Source organism: Halichoeres trimaculatus, unplaced genomic scaffold (assembly GCF_033239565.1).
Source record: "Halichoeres trimaculatus isolate MK-OKI-2021-1 unplaced genomic scaffold, fHalTri1.1 fHalTri1_scaffold_22, whole genome shotgun sequence".
NCBI classification, from domain to species: domain Eukaryota; kingdom Metazoa; phylum Chordata; class Actinopteri; order Labriformes; family Labridae; genus Halichoeres; species Halichoeres trimaculatus.
The window spans coordinates 4,863,903-4,887,865 of record NW_027437200.1 but is presented as its reverse complement, the minus strand read 5'-3'; the positions used below and the strand labels follow the sequence as shown (position 1 = coordinate 4,887,865).

Below are 23,963 nucleotides of genomic sequence, written 5' to 3'. Positions count from 1 at the left end.
TGAGCTGTGTCTCTGATTGGACAATTGGATGACCCTAACATCCTCTAAACCCCCCGAACAGTGTGTGCTGATAGCAAAATAAGTGTTTCAGACCCCAGCTGTTTTTTGAACCATTGTTTTTCAGATGTTCTTTTGGGCTTTCTGTCTTTAAATGAGCGGGCTCTCTACACGCGTCGCCCCTCAGCTTATCAAAATAGTTCAGCGTCCAGCCTCGGCGTTTGTGCAGCACATCACAGGCGTGACGCGCATTTAAATTCACCAATTTGCGTCCAGTGTGACCGTAGTGTAATACTGTTCACTAGGTGCAATGTCTGTTTAACATATTTCCATCTTGCCTTGTCTTACTCATGTAAATGGTTATGATCGGGTTTATTACTTATCACTTATTCTGGTACCTTATTATTTTATTTATCATTGTATTGATCATTTGTCACTTCAATTATTACTTTATTCCATTCTATTGTATTATGTGAAGAGCAACAGTAATACCAGATTTCCCCCCTGGGATTAATTAAGTATTTCTAGATCTGATTCTGACTTCCAAGGAGGATTTTAAGGGACTTTATGTTGCGCAGGAAATGGAGTTTTCATCTCGGTATGGTGCGTATTTTGTGGCGTTTCCACTGACTTATCCCAGGAGAGATCCCCAAAAACTGAGATCAGCCGGCCTACTTTTTTGGGAGCCTTCCGAATGGGTGCTAGACTGAACTGATCCACTCTCTGAAGGTGGAGCAACACACTGTAGACCGCTGATTGGTCGGAAGAATCGTCACTTACACTCAAAAAAAAGACATTGGAAGAACATGATTTTATCATGGTACCTATATTCCATTAAAACAAACCAAGTTTAAGGGCAACTCTGTTTTTTTGACACCTGGACCTTATTTATAGGTGTGTGCATGCTCATATACTCACTCAGACAAACATCGTGCAGCTCAGAGTTCTTCAGAAGTTATTTAGATCCAACCGATTTTAGCCGCACTTAGCGGGGGCCACGGCAAGGGAGCTTCAGCACGGGACATAATCTCTGCAAAATCGCTCATTTCAGCTATATTTTTTCATCCATCGCCAGTGTTATCATAAAGTCAGCTTGTCTACCGTCTTCAGACTACGACTTTGAGTTTGATGGTTGTCCTTACCAGTTTGAGCCTGAGGACACGGACGAGGAGCTCCATGAAAGAAGGATGCAGAGAGAGAGAGAGACAAAGAGCTGGCTCGAGAACAACAAACAGGAGCACGTCCACGACCCAATGACAACTGGTGGTGCGCTTGTGGACAGTTCGCCTATGGCAACAGAAGAGGAGTGTGTTTGTGATAACGATGAATAGCAATGGATGAAAAAATATAGCCGAAATGAGCGATTTTGCAGAGATTATGTCCCGTGCTAAAGCTCCCTTGCTGCGGCCCCCGCTAAGTGCAGCTAAAATCTGTTGGATCGAAATAACTTCTGAAGGACTCCGAGCTGCACGATGTTTGAGTGAGAATATGAGCATGCACACACCTATAAATAAGGTCCAGGTGTCAAAAACTGGAGTTGCCCTTTAAGTCAAGTAATCTTGACTGTGTTGTTTCAACTTAATCAAATTGCTTTCATTTAGCAAGATCCCAATTTGTTAAACCAACTAACCGTAAATGTGTTGTGTGAACATAAAGTACTGGTGTTTGTATGACTTGTGTGCAATGTGTTGGTCCAACTGAATTTGTAAAGGTTGTTTCAACATATCCACTAAGGTAAGACATTTGAATCGTGAGTGAGGAGGGTACACAGTGGATATAAGACCTTGCTGTACATTGATCTGTGTTTTACGTAGCTTTGGTTAAAAGCAACATGGCTGTCTGTGCACCACTGCTTGGACCGGCTGTGTAATCTTAAAACACTTCAGTTTAAACTCGGCAAACAAAGCACAGTGTGTCAACACATTTTGTTTTATTAACATAAAACATACTGTAAAAATCCTTTGGGTACATGGGCTGGCCCATATGGAGCACAGACCCCCAAGCCATGTCAGTTTAGCACAGACCACAGGTCTGTGGCAGTCCAGCACAAGCAGCCAGTCCACACCCAACAAGCACAGACAGAAAGTCCACACCCAACAAGCACAGACTGTAGGTCCACACCAGTCAAGCATAGATCGAAGATCCGCACTCCAGGGGCACAGACAGCTTGTCCACACCTGTCAAGTACCAGTCCTCACTCATGGTTTCAATGAGCTGTCACAACAAAAATTACTCCATTCGTTTGTACCAGTTAAACAAACAAAGGTTTACAAAGTTATGTCCAGACAACACCTGGTGACAGCAGGTGGATTTTTAGCTCATCAGGAACTTGCACCCTTTAAAATGATGCCCACATTATCCAGGTTATCCTCTGGCTCTGCTCTCTGATGAATAGGGCCTATTGCACATTACTGCCACCTCCTGCTCTGGAGAGGTGTTGCAGATGGGAATCCTACTTGAACCAATCATGTTGAGTTAATGTAAATCAATCTTGTTGTTTTAACAATTTTGCACATCATGCTGAAGCAACATGATTTAATCATGTTTAACCACTGACCATGAAATAATCTAGTAGAAGCTACATGTTTTACTAATGTTGGTTGAACAAACACCCATGTTGATTTTTGTGGGTGTACCCGGACAGCGGCTGAATTTCTCCTGGCGGCAAACAGACTTCTCTGAAACAGAGCTTGATTTCACGTTGTATCAAAGAGCTACATGCCAATCACAAAGAGGACGAAATGCTGTATATCTTCTATCTATGCTCCTTGTTTGCTATGTCGTGTTTTTCTTCTTCATTGGATTTATCAACAGGGTACACTGTGTCGCACTGCTACGGCGTCACGCTATAACAGCTTTGGCTTTCAGCATCCGCTGAAAAATTAAAAAAAATTACACGTCGCCTACCAAGAGAGGGCACAGTTTGCTGTGGAAACACAAAAAGGATCAGGCTTAACTGTACCACACCGCGCCAAACCGTACTGACCCGAACTGGACTGCTTGGTGGAAACGTGGCTAAAGGTATAGTGCAAAGAAAATAATCTCTTTCCAATGAGCCATCGTCCCCCATCTTCCCAGTGCTTATGTCCCTCTGTTAAGTTTTATATCCACTGTACTGACATTAACAACCCTTACAGCCTTTAAAGCTCCACTATTTCTCAACATTACCTCCTGTTAAAGTGTCATGTTATCGTCAAAAATACTGTTATCTGAGACACAATGATAGACAAGAGAAGTTCTTACCTCCAGAAGGTCCATGTTTTTAAGAATAAAAACAATGACAACCAGAGTGCCACCTGAGAGAAGGAGCACACAGTGCTGACTTAGGAGGGCCATGCTGACTGAGTGACTGACGGACTGACTGAGTGAGTGACTGAGTGACTGACTGAGCTCCAACTGGCAACACATAACCAGACACACCCCAAAAGGCAACATACATGTCCAGTCCCATGGGTCTGACTGGTTGTATCTGTTTGCTCCTCAGTGCAGTGTACATCAGCTCAGTGCACTTCATTGCCGTGCACTTCATTACAGTGTGCTTTGTGTCAGCGTACATCATTTTCATGCACACAAAAAAGTGATCAGATGGCCATAACAAGGGGAGACCGAGTAAGGTTGTAACATGTTGAGAGTTGTAACATCACCAATTCCACCAATAAGGGATAAGATAGGAGTCATACGATGATTTCAAAATTTACCCACTTCCACACTGATCACACATGGTGACTGTCAGGGCTGGAAACAGCTGTATGCAGATCTAAACAGTAAAAAAAAGATTTTGAGGTAAGAAAGAAAATTTTTGACCAAGACTATATTTTGTTTAGTTCGTATACTATTCCAGATCAAACCATTGAGGGTCCAGTGATATCCCAGTGAAGTGACTGGACCCAGTGATATCCCAGTGAAGTTACTGGACCCAGTGATATCCCAGTGTAGGTTACTGTCAGGGCAAATTTAAAGGCCAAAAATAAAGATATCAGTTTCATATGATATTTGTGAGAGTTTAGCTGAGGTGAGTTCTGTAGCCAGAGATGCAGTCCAACCTATCTGGACATGTCTATTGAGAGAGGTCAGGAGGTGAGTTTCCCAGCAGTAAGAGAAAAATAGGTGAAACCTTTGTCAACACGTTCCAGCCTGATAGAAGCGTACAGGAAATCTCATAGCGTGACCACTCATAGTTTGGCCAGAGTCAAATTATCCCCATAGCAACGAGTTGGCTAAAACAGTTACATGGTGACATCACTGGAATTCCGTAAAAAAGGTATGGGTATGAGCTTAGGGGGGTCAGTACAACTTAAAACTTCCCCTGGCATGTGTTACAACCTACCCTGGTAGTGGGGATGGTTTTAACAAAGGACCACCACGTATCTGACATCACCTGAGCTCTGTGATATTCTTGCAGAGGTCTGAATTGGTGCCATTTGTAGTAAACAAATGTGGAAACTTTGCATTAAAGTTTTAGAACTCTGACTCAAAAATGTAGTGAGTTGGAGGTGCTGCAGCAAAAAGTGTTACAACCATACCCGGTCTCCCCTACTGATGTCAAATATTAGAGGATCGATCATCCTCATAATAACAGACTTTATAAAATATTCTGTCACATATTAAACGGGAAACAGCGAGTAAGAACTAAAAAATAAAAACGAAAACAGGGAGAAGAAAGTACAAAAGAAGAAACACAAGGCTTTGAACAATGATAAGACAGCTCAGGTCACGTGACTGACAGGCGCCCGTTGCTGTTCAAAGAAAAACTCACAGCCCGAGTCACATCAAATGTGGCTGTGTCTGTGGATTGGCTTCATTTCACTATTTCAGGAACAGACGAGTGACGTCACGGAGGCTACGTCCATATTTTATACAGTCTATGGAAACAAAAAACTCAGGATACAACCACCATTAGAAAAAGGAAACCAAAGATTGACAACTGTAAGAAAACAGAACAAAAAGGGCCACACTTCAGGTTCATGTGAGTGTGTTTTCTTTTGGTTTTTAATTCTAGCTGTTTTTAGTCCGTTATAATCACAGTTGGTGTGGTGGTTTGTGTTATTTTATTTCATTTTATTCTATTCTATGTTATTATTATTATTATTATTAGTAGTAGTAGTAGTAGTAGTAGTAGTAGTAGTAGTTGTAGTTTTATTATTATCATCACTGGTAGATCTTTAGGTCTCTTCCTCGGGCATACAGACAGTGCAAAGGCCAAACATTGACGTAGGTTTTAACCTTTTCAAAACTGATGTTTTCTTTAAAATCTAGAACTGTAAGACTCTGACTTTAATTTTCAATCTAACTCGTGAAGTAACTTTTTTTTGTTATCCTGTGACTGTTATTTCCCTAACAGCAGAGCTCTGCTGCCCTTTTCTGGATAACACTGAAAATGGCAAACAGAAGCTTTGTGTTCTCTGTGATAAGGATTACCAGTGTGAATAGTTTATCTGGTTAGTGAGGACAAAACAGTAAAACTTCTTTGAGATCTTTATTATGTCATGGTCACACAGTAAATACAAACTTTATAATGTAAAGTGGTAAATGAATAATGAGGCAGAGGAAAGGTTTCTGTTTTACAGGACGTTTCCCTTAATCTCAGTGTGTCAGAGCAGGGACACTTACCAGGGATGCTCTCTTATAACAGCTTGATGTGTCTCCTCGCAGGCTTGTGATGGGTTGAACTCTGGACCAGGAGGTGCTGAGGTGTGTCAGTTGGTTAACATCACTCACAATCACATAATTAACTAAAACCTTGAGCACAGCAAGAAACAAACTTCTGACAGAAAGACAAACACCTTTTAATGCTGATCAACCCAAGAAAAATCATCCACATCCAGCCAGGGCTGCAGCGTGAAGAGCAGGTAGGGCTGGTGTATACTCACCATGCGGGCTGAAAGGTAACACGTTATCAACAGCTTACAGCTCTGACCTCATATTGTCTGAAGGAAGAGGAGAGGTGCTGACCACCTGGTTTAAAACTGTTTCCTAATCAGAGATGACCTGAGACATTTTCCCTTCAATCCAAACAGCCAGACCAGCTAAACAGGAGACCCCCAGGTGTCTGTGTGATTCAAAAAAATAAATTAATTAATTAAAAAAAATAAAATAATAATAATAATAATAATAATAATAATAATAATAATAATAATAATAATAATAATAAAGTAAAACATGTTCCCATCAGGAGCCCTGCTCTGCTCTTTCCTGGTTGGTTCTCTGGGACTAACTGGTGGTATCCTCTGGCTCTGCTCTCTGATGAATAGGGCCTATTGCATATTACTGCCACCTCCTGCTCTGGAGAGGTGTTGCAGATGGGATTCCTAGCTAAACCAATCATGTTGAGTTAACATGAAGTGATCTTGTTGTTTTAACAATTTTGCACATCATGCTGAAACAACGTGATTTTATCATGTTTAACCACTGAACATGAAATAATCTAGTAGAAGCTACATGTTTTATTTATGCTGATTGAACAAACACCCATGTTCCTTTTTTTGGGTGTACATGACATTTGATATATGTATATATATTATGAGTATTTAATGTAAAATTAATACGTTTTGATCAGAAAATATCAAAATCAACCAGGCTGCTTAGTCACAGGGATTTGATTCTGAAGGTCTCGGCGCAGACTGGTTGCCTAACGAGTGGTTGCCTGACAACCACTAGCTTCTGGTGCCGAGAAACTATCACAGTAACAAATAAAATTTCAGACAAACGAACCTGTATGGCAAGCCTTTTTAACATTTAACAGCTAGACTGGATATGTAATACAGATATCCACATTCAATTCTTCCTTGTCAAATTGAACATTTCAGATATCCACGATGACATTATTCCTATCCACAATTGTAATTTCAGATATCCACAACTTATTCCTCCTTTGACAAATCACGCCCCTTTCCCCATTCATGTGTGTGGGGTTTCTCATTACAGATATCTTAAATTCAACTATGGATAGCCACCATGTGAGATATGGATATCTGCAACTAAATTATGACTATCCATAAATCTAGTTGCAGGTATCTACAATTTCATTCTGGCTAGTCACAATTCCAAATCAAGATATCTTCAACCCCCTTCCATTAAAGACATCTATAATAGCATTATAGCAACTAGATTCATGGATAGCCATAATTTAGTTGCAGATATCTATAATCAAGTGACAGATATCTTTAAATTAATTTTGGTCAGAGATATCTCAAATTTGAGATATCTTAAACTTTTATTTTGACTAGTCAAAATGTAATTACAGATATCTTGAAACAGAGTTTCGATTAGGCGAATTGATGTTGCAGATATCTGTAATGATGACAAAAGTTATGACAGGTATAGGAGGAGGGGCTCGCTGCAGTGAACGTAGCTCTTGTTCCCCACAAAGTCCCTGATTATAAATTCATTCTATTTCATGGCAATCTCTAAATATCTTGTCGATGACCGCAATCGCCACTTCTTCTGCTAAGAAAACTGTTAAAAAGATTTTTCCTCTTCTCTCCTCCAGTTTATTTGGGTCAGTATCCAATGGGAAGTCTTGCATGTCCAGCGTCATGAACACATTTCTGACAGTCAAAATCACATTTAAGATATCTTTAACTGTAATTCTGGATAGTCAGAACTGAATTAGAGATATCTGCAAGTGACATTTAGGATGTGTGACGAGGCGAAGGCCAGCTTTCGGGGAGTCATTGCATATATCTGTAACTCAGTTTTGGCTAGTGGAAACTGCGTTACAGATATCTCTAACTGTCATTGTGACTCGTCAAAACTGAATTATAGATATATCCAACAGTATTTTTGACTAGTCAAATTGAATTTTGAATAGTCACAATTATGCTGTTGATATCTATAATGTTAATTCCGGAGAGTTAAATGTAGCTATTAAATGTTAAAAGGGCTTGCCATAAATCTGAGAATAGAGCATTTGCACTGACGTCAGGATATGACTCGTTACCTGGATGTGGAGCCACATTGCAGATACAAAAAATGTAAACAACGAATGGACGGAGATGAAGGTGCGTGGTAAAATATGATTTTAAGATGTCTTAACCGCCAACAAATGTGGAAAAATTCACAGAGCACACAAAAATATACAGTAAAGGACTCAGCCAGAAAGAAAAATGGAGAGATTTTGAAAATTTTCATCTTAAAAGCCGGAGAGACCAATACGAGGAGTTAGCATCCTTATCATCATCTATCCTAGGGGTCTGCAACTTTTACTTTCAAAGGAGCCATTTTGCCTCAGCGCACTTGGTTTAAAGTCATTCGAGAGCCACAAAGTCTACTAAATCTTCACAATACAGACAAAACAAAATTCTAAAATTCTAAAAAAAAAAAAAGGATATAGCAAAACAAATCAAAATTTGCAAAATCTTTAAAAATTTGGGGATTTTTTTTTTTTTTTTTTGGGGGGGGGGGGGGGGGGGGGGGGGTGAGGGGAATTTGGAAAAAATAAAGTTGAAGAGGTCTGATTCACCGTCTAATAACAGCTGCAGTTAGTACACCTTTGTGACCCCACCCTGCAAAAATAGTATCACTGTTACGGTTTGTAAACCAGCTGAATAAACCAGGATCCTAAAGTAAACAGGACACAGGAAGCAGTTCAAGTGGTTTTATTTTATCTACAGTCCAAGGGAAGGGAGTAAACCAGAAGGTGAGGAAATGAGAGCTTGGCAGAGTGGTAGAGCTTGGGCAGTGTGCAGAGGGCCCGTGGAGGCACTGGAAAAAAAAACAGAGAAGACAGCAGCAATTAGAACACGGGAGAAACTTTCAGTAACAAGTACACGAGTCGCCAAAATACCACAGTAGAAGTGGGAACACTCTGGCACTGGACTCCTCTCCTCCCAGAGCTTAAATGTAGTCTCTTGATGAGGGTGATGGGGAACAGGTGTGCAGCTGCAGGAGGGAGCCAGTGCAGGAGAGGGAAATGCCCAAGGGTGCATCCGAATAGTCCTTTTTTGATAGAGTAGAATAGAATAGAATAGAATCGAATAGACTTTATTGTCATTGCACAAGGCAACGAGATTTTGTTGTGCTGTCCTGAATGCTAAAGAATATAAAACAACAATAACATAAAAAACAAGTACAACAATTTATCCATGCCAAGGCATTTGTACATGTTAAAAGAAATGTTTAAAACATAAAATATAAAACATTAAAGAGAGTAATTGCACATAGTCCAATATTGCACTGATAACAAATGAATATAGAAAAGAGAGTCACATGTTGCAGTTATTGGCGTGGCGTATTAAGTTTAGTTATGGCCCTGTGGAAGAAGCTGTTCTTCAGTCTGGAGGTGCGGGCTTTGAGTGCCATATAGCACCTCCCTGAGGGTAGCAGGGAGAAGAGGTGATGACTGGGGCGACTAGAGTCTCTGAGGATCTTTGTAGTGGTGTGGTAGCAGCGTGTCCTGAAAATGTCTTCCAGTGTTGGCAGACTGAGTCCAATGATCTTCTCTGCTGATTTCATTACTCCTGTCAGACTCTTCCGGTCTGCCTCTGTGCAGTTAACAAACCAAGAAGTAACAAGCCAAACAGTATGTTAAGACACTCTGTATGGAGCAGAGGTAAAAGATTCTGAGAAGCTCAGCAGGCAGGTGGTTTTTCCTCAGTGTCCGTAGGAAGTAGAGCCGCTGCTGAGCTTTTCTTACCAAGGTGGAGGAGTTGAGTGACCAGGAACCTTCCTAACTGAAGAAATGACCTGGAAGCATTTAAGCATCGGCCATGATAAATGCTGTTCGAATTCTCCAAAAGTTAAGGAAAGGAGAGTCGTTGCTTCCTTTCATATCTCCTTTAGCTTAGGAAACACCGGACCATCCTTTTCAAAAGGAAAGGAGAAAAAAACGCCCCATAATGCCTTGCGGCACGTGACGTATAGATACAGCTACTGCCGAAAGTTTACGCAAACTTGTGATGGAGAAGGGGCGGAAATTATGTGAGAGACTGTTGCTTTTCTCACATTTACCATCATGTGCCTGCCTGAATGTGTTTATTGTGTTCACAATATACTTATGTCAAAAAGATTTATAACCCCAAACGTTTGGTTGCAATTCCGAACTGAAACAATGAATCACTGGTGATAGAAGTAATAACGTTTATTAACATCAATAAAAGAAGGACAAATGAGGACTTTAACAATACTCCAAATATAATAAATTCAAACAATGTTCATAATGATATGTGAATGAAACAGGGGGTATAGTGTTTCTGACAGTCTGCTGTATTATCCAAGACAGTCCTCTTGTGTTATCAGGCTTCAGACTGTCAACATTTATAGATGCTCTCACGAACCTCACAGCTGTGAGCAGGAAACACACACTGCATGACCAAAGACAAAACGCCATCACATCTCCTCTGATCATGGATTGTTGATGTTAATCGGTGAAGACACGAAACGACCCTGTGAGATTAGGCAGAGGACAAATGCGCTTCTTGTAGTTCATTTTCGAAACATTGTAGTTTGTCGTGGCTTACCTATGTCACAAGTAATTGTTGTCACATTAATATGGCATCAAAGTGAAAGTGCAGTCGAATTCCTCTTTGGCCGCAGTTCTCCTTTCCTCTCATCTTTTCCCCTCCTTCCCTTGACCCTGTGACGTTTTTTAATCGGGGTTAAGATAAAGTGGATAGGAAAGGACTTAGGAAGGACTATCCGGATCCACCCCAAGACTCTGTGGGGGGAGAAAAGGGAAAACACTCCACACAAGTGAGAATCACCGGGAATCACCACAATACCTTCACCAAGAATCAGAACTATACATTTCACAAAAATAAAACTAACTTGGGAGAGGAGTTACATTGATCTGTGAACTTAATGAAAAAAAAAATGATTTAATGAGCTGTCACACACACACACAAAAAAAACTTGCATTCCATTAGGATAGTTAAAATTTTCATTTTGCTGAATGACTAGAGAAACAGTGAATGTTAAATAGTTTAATGGCATTGCCACTTTTTTGTATTCTGTATATTTTAATAATTCAATATTTTGATATTCTTATCAACAAACGTCTCTGAGTATGTTTCATGGTAATCTCAGTCTGTCACTGTTGTGCCAATCATATTTGGTTGCAAAGAGACAAAGATGTATGTCAAATTAACTAATCATGCATTTTGTTTCATTATTTTCTTACATTGCATTGTTAAATTTCTCAGTCACTACCTTGAACTGCAGGGTTAGAATCAGAATACTTTATTGATCTCCGAGGGGAGATTTCATTTCAGTTACATCCCTTCCAAGACATATAAGAACACAGACAGTGACATGGGAATACATGAATGGGAGAAACCTAGGACCTGCCTGCGTACCCAGCACCCCTTTATAATAGATATAAAATAAAAACATTGGGAGAAGAGAGGGGAAGAAAGGTCAATTCCAGACTATGCCCTAACAGGGCATATGTGGGATAAGAGAACATTGATCATATTCTTGATAATGGGACGTTGTGGATGGAGGTCATATGGCAGATCATGGGCCTGAACCATCTCCCAGGCCTCCACCCATCGAACATTAAGTCCTTTGAAAATGGCCCTGAGCACCTTGTCCACTTGAACTGACAACCAGTTACCGTTGGTTGTTACAAGACGGTGAGAAAAAGTAACACTCTGGAGGGTTCCGGTCCTGATGACCACCAGCGTGCTTGGAGCCCTGTCTAACAGACGGACTACTGCTTTGCGGATGTTCTGCAGCCGTCTGATGTAGAGCTCAATTGGAAAAGTACTGAAGTGGGCCCAGATGCCAAGAACTACAACAGTGTTGGGGCCCCCATCCAGCCTGTCTAGTTCATGAGCAACATATCTTTGCTGATCGACTCTTAAGAATGCAATACGAAAAGGATTTCCATGGTAGCGAAACATCACCAAGATCTCGTTTGCTTTGTCCCATACGAAAGGCTTTGGAATATCTATCTTTGTGTAACCTGAAAGGATGACAGAGGGAACAGTTGTGATAACAATAAATTGTGATAACAACAAATTCAAACAGTTTCCTGAATCTTCTGCGGATCAGCTACCTGGTAGTAAAGCTTCAAAGTACTCAAACCACTGACGGACAGTGGAGTCTCCAAACACATGGAGTGTTTTGCCCTTCAGGCACTGACTGGTGGCAGAGTAGCTGTCGAACTGTTGAACTCTGGTGCCATCTAGTGATCGCCACACACCTTGATAATAATACCCAGAGGGTCCCAACTTCCCAGTGTTTTCACTGGTCCTGGTTTGCTCTGAAACATAATAGGCTGTGGTTATTTTATGTATCACTAATCAGTCTTCCTTTGGTACGAAATAGAGGGTTTTTTGTTGTTTGTTTGTTTTTTGATTTTTTTTTTGGAACATGATTATTCTCAAATGACCAGATGAACTGCAGGTTGCCCATTAAACTTTCTGCCCATTCTTCAATCTGCCAATGACCTCCTTTGGCAAGAAATGAGGCAGATTGCCTTTTTCTCCAAACTTCTTTCACTTTCAAGGTCTGAAGCACTTAAAGTTTTGAGTATATTTAATTGTCAAAAGAAAACTATCCCTCACCTTCCCTTTGCGGCAACACAGTGACATTAGCCTGTCCCAAGGCCTTCATGAAGACTTCAAAGTTGACATTACTGAAGAAAAAGAACATCATATAAATCACTGTCAGAACGTGGTTCACTTAGAGGTAAAGCATTCTGAAGACTCCAAGGACAAGGCAATTGTACTGCAGAGTTGGGCGTCAGACCTCTCATCCAAGAAGTTTCATCAGTTCCAAAAGCCTGATGAGGAAAACTGGTATTTTTGTTACTGGAGAAGAGACAACAACAACTGGGGGGAGTTGGAAGTAAAGAGTTGATAGAAACCCATCACGGAGTGGCTCACATCCTTGTGGTACGGCCACACCAAATGCAAATTTGCGGTGAGATTACACACAAAGTCAATGCAAAGACGCGTTTAAATGCCGATTGTTTGGCGCGGCGCTTGGGGCATTTGCGTGTTTGTGCATTTGGAGCGTTCACGCGTTTAGGTGGTGGACATGAATTAGCTGAAGATGGAAGTTCCCTGCGGTCCTCGACCCCTTCATAATCCCCAGGGAGACCTCCGGGAACATGGGTCGGGGGTTCGGGTGGTTGGGGGTTCAGAGGGTTGAGGATGAGATCGTAGGGAACAGCCCGGCAGGGCCAGTGGAGGTGGATTACCAGGGAGAGGCAGCAGGCCTTGATTGTGATCTCCAAAGCTTCACACACTCTCCTGTCATGCTCTTGAAACCACAGCTCATTGTTTTTCAGATGCTCTTTTGGGCTTTCGGTCTTTATAAAAATGGGTTCTCTACTCCGCATGCGTAGTGCCGCGCTAATGCGCGTTTGCCCCTCAGCTTGTCAAAATAGTCCAGCGACGAGACTCAGGCTTATATGTGGGCGCGTTACAGGCGATTTGCACAAATAAATTCGCAAGTTCACATTTGGTGTGGCCGCAGCATTAGAGTTGATATCATTCTGAGTGGGCCACTAACTCACACTATAATGGGAGGTGTTGTGGTAACATGACCCCTGCTGTGGATGTTTGGAAAAGTTCCTGGTGAGAGAGCTCAGCACGGCATTGTAAAGCCCCGTTTCCACCAAGTGGTTCTGTTCCATCCGTCTCTGTACGGCATGCAATTTTTGCTGTTTCCTTTGACTAAAACCAGGGTAGGTCCTGTACCATCCCACTTTTTGGTACCCTTCTGTTGGGGTGCCGGACATACCAATCCAACCCCAGGGGGTGGGGCCAGTAACACTACAGTCAGATGATTGGTACAAAGTCACTTACCACTTACTGATATAGTCTGTAGACTTCATCATCATTTCACTTTTCCCATGGAGTGGTGTTAGATAAGCAAACTAAAAATCTCAAAAATCGTCAATTTTTAAGGGAATAGGCAGTCCAAAAATAGTAATAGAATCGAACTGCGAGAAAAGCATATTGCCTAGCTCTATAACAAACAACTGATAAGTCCGCCGTGTTTATATCTCCAGAAGACTTTGTGAAAATAACTCTCACTTAGTTTGAAAAATGGCATCACGAAACAGGGTGAAACTTCTGTCCTGTCCTTCTTCAGTGGATTTATTGGCGGGGTACACTGTGTCCTGCTATTATGCCATCACATTACACGGCTATCGGCATACAGCTAATATGTCTCCTACCAAGATCTTGGTTGACTGTGGAAACACAAACAGGATCAGGCTTAACTGATCTGACTGGAGACCAATCTGCACTTATCCATACCAGAGCTCTTGGTGGAAACAGGGTTAAAGTGGCTGAGAGGTTGTGCCTGAGACCACCCCTCTGTCAAGAGGTTTATTGACCGAGTTGATTCACAGTAATCAATACCCTGGAACCCTGGTACCCTCCATATCCCAACACGCCGAGAAGACATTATCCCAGTCTCAGTTTTTCAACTTTTTCACTTTGAGGTGTGTCCCCACCAAACCTGTCTCTCCCATAATAAACAAGGTGGACAGATTCTGTGGATATGATAGAGCACTGTTTTTTTCTCTGCTCCCTCACCTTTGGAAGAGCTTCTTCTCTTCATCACTGAGCACTTGCTTGTATCCTGTCCTCATGTGGGTCATCCGGGAATCACAGCTCAGGTTCTTTGGCTTGTAGCAGAACCAAGGCTCACCACTGCGGAGGTCGGTGTAGTTGCACTGCGGTTGGCCATCTTGGCGTAAACAAATATTACAGGTGGTTGTTTCAGAGACTGAGCCTGATTGGAACTTGCTTTTAAAGATGACCCTGTCAGGTTGTTCTCTGTTAAGCTTCCGCTGGACTGAGATGGCCTCACTTGAGTGATCAAGTAGCACCTGACAGAACAGAGAACAAGACTTTTTAGTCAGTGGGTAAAACCAAAATGTAAGCAAAAACCATCCGTTTAAACACCCCGTTAGTCCAAGCCTTTTTTGCATTAGCATAAGCTTGCTTTATAACAAGTCTTTGATTATGTCGAAGAGTTTACTTTAAGTAATGTTCTTCATATTGCTTGCACCAGTTGATAAAATCTACCAGCTACAGCAGACAAAAACCGCAACATGACTTTAGAAAAGAGTAGCTAGCTCCCATTGTTTGTAAATTACAAAGAATTTGAACTGTGTCGACAACACAAACACCACACTAATGACCTCGTTAGAGTCCAATGACGACCACAAATGTAACTAAAAAAAAGTAATAAAGCCTGAAATGTTAAAACTGACTCAAAAAGTAACAAGATGTTACATCAGTGTCGTTACAATTTAGGTCATTGTTACACCAGCTCTAACACTGTGCACCAGTGTTGCAGATTTAAACAATACTGTTTATAATGCACTCAAAAAGGAACCTTAAGCGATTGAGCCTCATTGCAACTAATGCATAATTTGTTAAAATAGGTGCTAACAGTTTAGCACCAATGTTAGAGTGGGAAAATTTACTTCCTGCTGAGAGCTGGCAGTAACTGTGCAGAGTTTTTTTTAATTACTATTTATTGCAGCAAACTAGGGCACAACAATTAATCAAATTTAAACTGACATCCCAATGCGCTAGAATTCAATTTTTAAATCACAAAGGCTGCAATTTTAAAAAAAAAAGGGTTTCAAGTGTATTTAAAATGTGCAATCCGCAAGTATACATATTTCGGTGGTTGAGCCAAAAACTTAGTTGGAGGTCTGTGCGTGGGGGGGGGCTGTCTGCACACCAGAGGTGTGGACTGCTGTCTGTGCCCCAGAGGGCAGACTGATTGTCTGTGCTCCAAAGGGCGTGGACTGGCTGTCTGTGGGCAAGGGGGCGGAGCAGCTCTCTGTGCTGCAGAGGGCAGACCAGCTGTCTGCGCTCCAAAGGGCAGACCAGCTGTCTGCGCTCCAAAGGGCAGACCGGCTGTCTGTACTCCAGTGGTGTGGACTGGCTGTCTGTGCGCCAGGCAGACCCTGTACCCAGTGATTTTTACGTTGCATTTTGTTTTTAATACACAAGATGTGTTGATGATCTTTGCCAAGTTGGTCAATTTTTAATAGCATTGTTATTTGATGGTATTTTTTTTCTAAGATAACACATTAATATTGTAAATCTGCAGACATTTTTCTTTAGTTTTACGTACAGAGTTTGTTTCTAAACATTACAAATGTGTTATTGTACATGGAAAAAAATAGTATTTTCACAGGAAATTACTGTAGATTGTTTTGACTGTTTCCATGGTTGCAAAACATCACCAAGATCTTGTTTGCTGTGGAAGGCTTTTGAAAATAATTTTCATGTGATCAGACATCCCTCTTGGTAAAAGCAGAAGAAGCCAGGGGACGTTTACCATTTTATGTGTGTAGAGCATAGTTTGTGGATTTTATGGAAGTTTGTTCAAGAGATTTGTGTAAACCTCAGCACACATCTTAGTGAGCTATGACTGTTTAATTGCTAACTCAACATTTCAACATAATTACAGGCATAAAAACACCACCAATACAATTACATGAAACAAATTAAGCTTTAACATTATCTGTGGGACAACTGAAGCAGAATGGCTCAAGCTTTACCTCAACCTCTGCGTCTCCTTCCCAGAGCAGAGGGAATGCCACAGAGTAGGAGCCATTAAGGTGATCCACCACTTGTCCAGCTACACCTGCACCAAGTGACCTGCTGTGCAACCGGGGAACCAAAAGATCTCCTCCATACTTCTTGGCATGACCTCGGGAGTCACGCATTTCTATCAGAACCTCGAGCTGATCTCCAACATGCCACTCTCCTCCTCCTTTCCTTGGAAGAATGGTGAAGGTGCTGTGTGCAGGATCACTCGTCTCCTCCAGTGCAATAGGAGATGACAGACGTGGGGTTTCAGGCCAAGCAGTAGATTTGATTAGAATTTGTTCCTCTAAAGCCTCTGCAGGAGGCAGTGGTTTGAAGGCGCAGAAGTCATTCTTCATGGTAGGATAAATGGGCTCCTTCTTGAAGGTGATGGCTGAGTTTTCTTTCTGTTCAAACTGACAAAGGGTTTAGAGGAAAAGCTGGTGACAAAATGCATCAATAAATAATCTAAAAGCAAACTGAATGGAGAAAAAAACACAATGGGAGATTTTCTTGAGCACTTGTGTTTTTATCTAAGCAGCCTGAACTCATCTGGAAAAGTATCGTGAACCCAACCTGTGGCCAGCATAGACTATATAAAGTATGGATGTAGTCTCTGCACTGTCACCTTCCTGTTTGTGACACCGTGAAATGATCGGTCATATAGGATATGATGTGAGCTCTGAGCTTCCTTTCTAACAGCTATGGGTGCCCATCGGTCACATGAGCTGAGCTGTGTCTCTGATTGGACAATTGGATGACCCTAACATCCTCTAAACTCCCCGTACAGTGTGTGCTGATAGCAAAATAAGTGTTTCAGACCCCAGCTGTTTTTTGAACCATTGTTTTTCAGATGTTCTTTTGGGCTTTCTGTCTTTAAGTGAGCGGGCTCTCTACACGCGTCGCCCCTCAGCTTATCAAAATAGTTCAGCGTCCAGCCTCGGCGTTTGTGCAGCACATCACAGGCGTGACGCGCATTTAAATTCACCAATCCGCGTCCAGTGTGACCGTAGTGTAATACTGTTCACTAGGTGCAATGTCTGTTTAACATATTTCCATCTTGCCTTGTCTTACTCATGTAAATGGTTATGATCGGGTTTATTACTTATCACTTATTCTGGTACCTTATTATTTTATTTATCATTGTATTGATCATTTGTCACTTATTTATTACTTTATTCCATTCTATTGTATTATGTGAAGAGCAACAGTAATACCAGATTTCCCCCCTGGGATTAATTATTTCTAGATCTGATTCTGACTTCCAAGGAGGATTTTAAGGGACTTTATGTTGCGCAGGAAATGGAGTTTTCATCTCGGTATGGCGCATATTTTGTGGCGTTTCCACTGACTTATCCCAGGAGAGATCCCCAAAAACTGAGATCAGCCGGCCTACTTTTTTGGGAGCCTTCTGAATGGGTGCTAGACTGAACTGATCCACTCTCTGAAGGTGGAGCAACACACTTTAGACCGCTGATTGGTCGGAAGAATCGTCACTTACACTCAAAAAAAAGTCATTGGAAGAACATGATTTTATCATGGTACCTATATTCCATTAAAACAAACCAAGTTAAAGGGCAACTCCGTTTTTTTTTACACCTGGACCTTATTTATAGGTGTGTGCATGCTCATATTCTCACTCACACAAACATCGTGCAGCTCGGAGTCCTTCAGAAGTTATTTAGATCCAACCGATTTTAGCCGCACTTAGTGGGGGCCACAGCAAGGGAGCTTCAGTGCGGGACATAATCTCTGCAAAATCGCTCATGTCAGCTATATTTTTTCATCCATCGCCAGTGTTATCATAAAGTCAGCTCGTCTACCGTCTTCAGACTACGACTTCGAGTTTGACGATTGTCCTTACCGGTTTGAGCCTCAGTACACGGACGAGAAGCTCCATGAAAGAAGGATGCAGGGAGAGAGACGAAGAGCTGGCTCAAGAACAACTAACAGGAGCACGTCCACGACTCAATGCCAACTGGTGGTGCGCTTGTGGACAGTATTCACCTATGGCAACAGAAAAGGAGTGTGTTTGTGATAACGATGAATAGCAATGGATGAAAAAATATAGCCGAAATGAGCGATTTTGCAAAGATTATGTCCCGCGCTGAAGCTCCCTTGCCGTGGCCCCCGCTAAGTGCGGCTAAAATCAGCTGGATCTAAATAACTTCTGAAGGACTCCAAGCTGCACAATGTTTGTCTGAGTGAGTATATGAGCATGCACACACCTATAAATAAGGTCCAGGTGTCAAAAACTGGAGTTGCCCTTTAAGTCAAGTAATCTTGACTGTGTTGTTTCAACTTAATCAAATTGCTTTCATTTAGCAAGATCCCAATTTGTTAAACCAACTAACCGTAAATGTGTTGTGTGAACATAAAGTACTGGTGTTAGTATGACTTGTTTGCAATGTGTTGGTCCAACTTGATTTGTAAAGGTTGTTTCAACATATCCACTAAGGTAAGACATTTGAATCGTGAGTGAGGAGGGTACACAGTGGATATAAGACCTTGCTGTACATTGATCTGTGATGAACGTTGCTTTGGTTAAAAGCAACATGGCTGTCTGTGCACCACTGCTTGGACCAGCTGTGTAATCTTAAAACACTTCAGTTTAAACTCGGCCAACAAAGCACAGCGTGTCAACACATTTTGTTTTACTAGCATAAAACATACCCTCAGGCCATGCCAGTTTAGCACAGACCACAGATCTGTGGCAGTCCAGCACAAACAGCCAGTCCACGCCTAACAAGCACAAACAGCTGGTGTGCACCCAACGAGCACAAACGCCAGTCAGTGCCAATAGAGCACAGACCACAGGTCTGTGCCAGTCAAGCACAGACAGCAAGTCCAGACAGACAGACTGTAGGTCCACACCAGTCAAGCACAGATCGAAGATCCGCACTCGAGGAGCACAGACAGCTTGTCCACGCCCATCAAGTACTGGTCCTCACTCATGTGTTTCAATGAGCTGTCACAACAAAAATTACTCCATTTGTTTGTACCAATTAAACAAACAAAGGTTTACATAGTTGTGTCCAGACAACACCTGGTGACAGCAAGTGGATTGTTAGCTCATCAGGAACTTGCACCCTTTAAAATGATGCCCACATTATCCAGGTTATCCTCTGGCTCTGCTCTCTGATGAATCGGGCCTATTGCATATTACTGCCACCTCCTGCTCTGGAGAGGTGTTGCAGATGGGATTCCTACTTGAACCAATCATGTTGAGTTAACATAAAGCAATCTCGTAGTTTTAACAATTTTACACATCATGCTGAAGCAACATGATTTAATCATGTTTAACCACTGAACATGAAATAATCTAGTAGAAGCTACATCTTTACTTGTGTTGGTTGAACAAACACCCATGTTGATTTTTGTGGGTGTACCCGGATAGCGGCTGCATTTCTCCTGGTGGCAAACAGACTTCTCTGAAACAGAGCTTGATTTCACGTTGTATCAAAGAGCTACATGCCAATCACAGAGAGGACGAAATGCTGTATATCTTCCATCTATGCTCCTTGTTTACTATGTCGTGTTTTTCTTCTTCATTGGATTTATTAACAGGGTACACTGTGTCGCACTGCTACGGCGTCACGCTATTGTATAACAGCTTTGGCTTTCAGCATCCGGCTTACACACCGCCTACCAAGAGAGAATAGAATAGAAATAGAATAGAATAGAAAATACTTTATTTATCCCCGAGGGGAAATTCAGGAGTCACTGCAGCATTTAAGAAAACAAAAGTTAGAAAGTGTATAGAAAGTGCAAAAAAGTCCATAAGAAATTAGATGACAACATCCCGTCCACCACTCGTTCACCACTCTCCAGCCCAGCCAGTCTCCACCTCCACAGGGTCCAGGACTGAGCCTCCCCAGCAGTCTGTTCAGTCTCTGTCTCCTGGATCCTGTCTGCTCACAGCAGGCGAAGCTCCTCCAATGTGGCGCCGGCGATGTCAGCTCCGTCAGCCACGTCCGTGAACAGCACGATGCCGCTGGGTTGGCACAGCTAGCTCGTCCATCCCCCGAGGCTAGATCCCACGTTCCCAACAATGATGGATGGAAGAACAGGTCCACGTCGTCACCTCCCAGCTCACATCCGAGAACCAGCACGTCGTCCTCACCTCCTCCTCCTCAGCTCGAGGGAAATCATCAAGCCCTACACTAGTTAGCATTGACATGCTACAGGCTGCTAACAGCTAATTTCACATGTAAACAATGCAGCCATGGTTACATGTAGGATCTCCAGACAAACATGGGAGAAAAGTAGTAAAAAAATATCGCCGAAGCCACAAAAAGTTTGGTGTCTGTGACCGACAATGAACCACACAAAGTGATGATCCACTCCAAATACAAAGATGACGTGAAAGAGACAAAAATATTACAAGAAACGGACAAAGACGAGAGAGCTGCTGCAACAGGCAGCTACTTGGGTAGCACCTAGCAACGGAATGAGAGGGCACAGTTTGCTGTGGAAACACAAAAAGGATTAGGCTTAACTGTACTAAACCGTGCCAAACCGTACTGATTCGAACTGGACTGCTTGGTGGAAACGTGGCTAAAGGTATAGTGCAAAGAAAATAATCTCTTTCCAATGAGCCAACGTCCCCCATCTTCCCAGTGCTTATGTCCCTCTGTTAAGTTTTATATCCACTGTACTGACATTAACAACCCTTACAGCCTTTAAAGCTCCACTATTTCTCAACATTACCTCCTGTTAAAGTGTCATGTTATCGTCAAAAATACATTTATCTGAGAGACAATGATAGACAAGAGAAGTTCTTACCTCCAGAAGGTCCATGTTTTTAAGAATAAAAACAATGACAACCAGAGTGCCACCTGAGAGAAGGAGCACACAGTGCTGACTTCGGAGAGCCATGCTGACTGAGTGACTGACGGACTGACTGAGTGAGTGACTGAGTGACTGACTGAGCTCCAACTGGCAACACATAACCAGACACACCCCAAAAGGCAACATACATGTCCAGTCCCATGGGTCTGACTGGTTGTATCTGTTTGCTCCTCAGTGCAGTGTACATCAGCTCAGTGCACTTCATTGCCGTGCACTTCATTACAGTGTGCTTTGTGTCAGCATACATCATTTTCATGCACACAAAAAAGTGATCAGATGGCCATAACAAGGGGAGACCGAGTAAGGTTGTAACATGGTGAGAGTTATCTATTGAGAGAGGTCAGGAGGTGAGTTTCCCAGCAGTAAGAGAAAAATAGGTGAAACCTTTGTCAACACGTTCCAGCCTGATAGAAGCGTACAGGAAATCTCATAGCGTGACCACTCATAGTTTGGCCAGAGTCAACTTATCCCCATAGCAACGAGTTGGCTAAAACAGTTACATGGTGACATCGCTGGTGTAGGAGCCATAATGCAGTTTATATGTCACGTGGTGTTTGTGGTTTCTATGGTAACTAGCGGAAGTTTGGGTCACGGGACACAAGTGGTGAATGCCGGGTATATTTAGAGGTGTGCTTACCTGCAGTTGGATGGAGAGAGAAGAGCAGGTAGCCGTAATTTTTGTTGACCGCAACGTTTTGCCTTTTTTTGGATTGTTTGATACGTGACTGTGCCTGGATTCATTCAGTGTGTGTGTGCGGGAGTGCAAATTGCCGCTTTATTAAAGCCACGATAAACTGGATTCCGTGCCTCAGTGTGTCTCTGTGGGCTAGGCGGCAGCGCGTCCAACAAAGACAGGACCCTTTACTTTCCTCTCAAGCGACAAACAGGTTTGGAGTCGCTACAACTGGAATTCCATAAAAAAGGTATGGGTATGAGCTTAGGGGGCTCAGTACAACTTAAAACTTACCCCAGCATGTGTTACAACCTACCCTGGTAGTGGGGATGGTTTTAACAAAGGACCACCATGTATCTGACATCACCTGAGCTCTGTGATATTCTTGCAGAGGTCTGAATTGGTGCCATTTGTAGTAAACAAATGTGGAAATTTTGCATTAAAGTTTTAGAACTCTGACTCAAAAATTTAGTGAGTTGGAGATCTTGAAGCAAAAAGTGTTACAACCATACCCGGTCTCCCCTACTGATGTCAAATATTAGAGGATAGATCATCATCATAACGACAGACTTTATAAAATATTCTGTTACATATTAAACGGGAAACAACGAGTAAGAACTCAAAAACAAAAACGAAAACAGGGAGAAGAAAGTACAAAAAAAGAAACACAAGGCTTTGAACAATGATAAGTCTTTATGAAACAAGCAAGGGGTAACAACAGCCTTTATGGAAGTGCTAAAAGATGCTGTTTATCAGAGATCTGCATGAGGCTGGCTATAGAAAGAGTAGACGTCATGTACACATCCAGCCATAAAAATAGACTTTTACAGATTAAAAACAAATTTACAGCCTGGTTAAAAAAAAAACGATTGGGTCTAAAACATTGGTTTCGCCATCGGCACTCATTGTACGGTGAATGAATTTTTGCGAACTCTGCAGTTTATAAGTTATTAGGATTGTTTGATTTTCCAGCCAGAGGCACAGCTCAGGTCACGTGACTGACAGGCGCCCGTTGCTGTTCAAAGAAAAACTCACAGCCCGAGTCACATCAAATGTGGCTGTGTCTGTGGATTGGCTTCATTTCACTGTTTCAGGAACAGACGAGTGACGTCACAGAGGCTACGTCCATATTTTATACAGTCTATGGAAACAAAAAACTCAGGATACAACCACCATTAGAAAAAGGATAACATGAAGGAGCCTAGCAGTTGCACGCAATATCTTTATTTATATCTAGATAATTTATTTAATCTTAATGTACATCTTATCTTTAAGTTGTTTCAAATTGACATTTGTTGTTGTAACTCAAATACACACAGTAGATTTAACTCAAATTTCCAAAGAGTTCACAACTAAATCCATGTTAAATAATTTAAGTTGGTCTAACTACTTCTTTTATTAGTTGTAGCAATACAGAGTTTCAAGTTGATATGATCCACAAAAATGCATTAACTTAAATATTGAGTTGGATTGATAAAAAAAAATTACTTCACTTCAACTGATCGAAGATTCCCTTTTTACAGTGCAGGTTATCCACTGGCTCTGCTCTCTGATGAATCGGGCCTATTGTACATTACTGCCACCTCCTGCTCTGGAGAGGTGTTGCAGATAGGATTCCTACCTAAACCAATTAGGTTGAGTTAACATAAAGTGATCTTGTTTTAACAATTTTGCACATCATGCTGAAACAACGTGATTTAATCATGTTTAACCACTGAACATGAAATAATCTAGTAGAAGCTACATGTTTTATTTATGCTGATTGAACAAACACCAATGTTCCTTTTTTTGCGTGTACATGACATTTGATATATGTATTATGAGTATTTAATGTAAAATTAGTACGTTTTGATCAGAAAAAATCAAAATCAACCAGGCTGCTTAGTCACGGGGATTTGATTCTGAAGGTCTCGGTGCAGACTGGTTGCCTA

General features: G+C 41.8%; 1 protein-coding gene across 1 annotated transcript; it reads right to left on the bottom strand.

The window, feature by feature from the left end:
• Nucleotides 1–11,360: 11,360 nt before the first annotated feature.
• Nucleotides 11,361–16,918, bottom strand: LOC141784291 (NXPE family member 3-like). The gene is made up of 5 exons (XM_074662074.1): nt 16,481–16,918; nt 14,490–14,785; nt 12,504–12,574; nt 11,993–12,199; nt 11,361–11,899 (listed from the first exon to the last, which is right to left on the bottom strand). Exons 1-5 carry the CDS (start codon nt 16,865–16,867, stop codon nt 11,361–11,363), a joined length of 1,500 nt encoding a protein of 499 aa, XP_074518175.1. The 5' UTR covers nt 16,868–16,918.
• Between the last annotated feature and the right edge of the window lie 7,045 nt (nt 16,919–23,963).

Excerpts from the sequence above, each read along its gene's own strand:
- LOC141784291 (XM_074662074.1), bottom strand. The coding sequence starts at position 16,867 with ATGAAGAATGACTTCTGCGCCTTCAAACCACTGCCTCCTGCAGAGGCT. Across the intron at positions 12,575-14,489 it reads GAGAAGAAGCTCTTCCAAAG|TAATGTCAACTTTGAAGTCT; the intron begins GTGAGGGAGCAG and ends CTTTTTCTTCAG. Across the intron at positions 11,900-11,992 it reads CTTTGAAGCTTTACTACCAG|GTTACACAAAGATAGATATT; the intron begins GTAGCTGATCCG and ends TCATCCTTTCAG.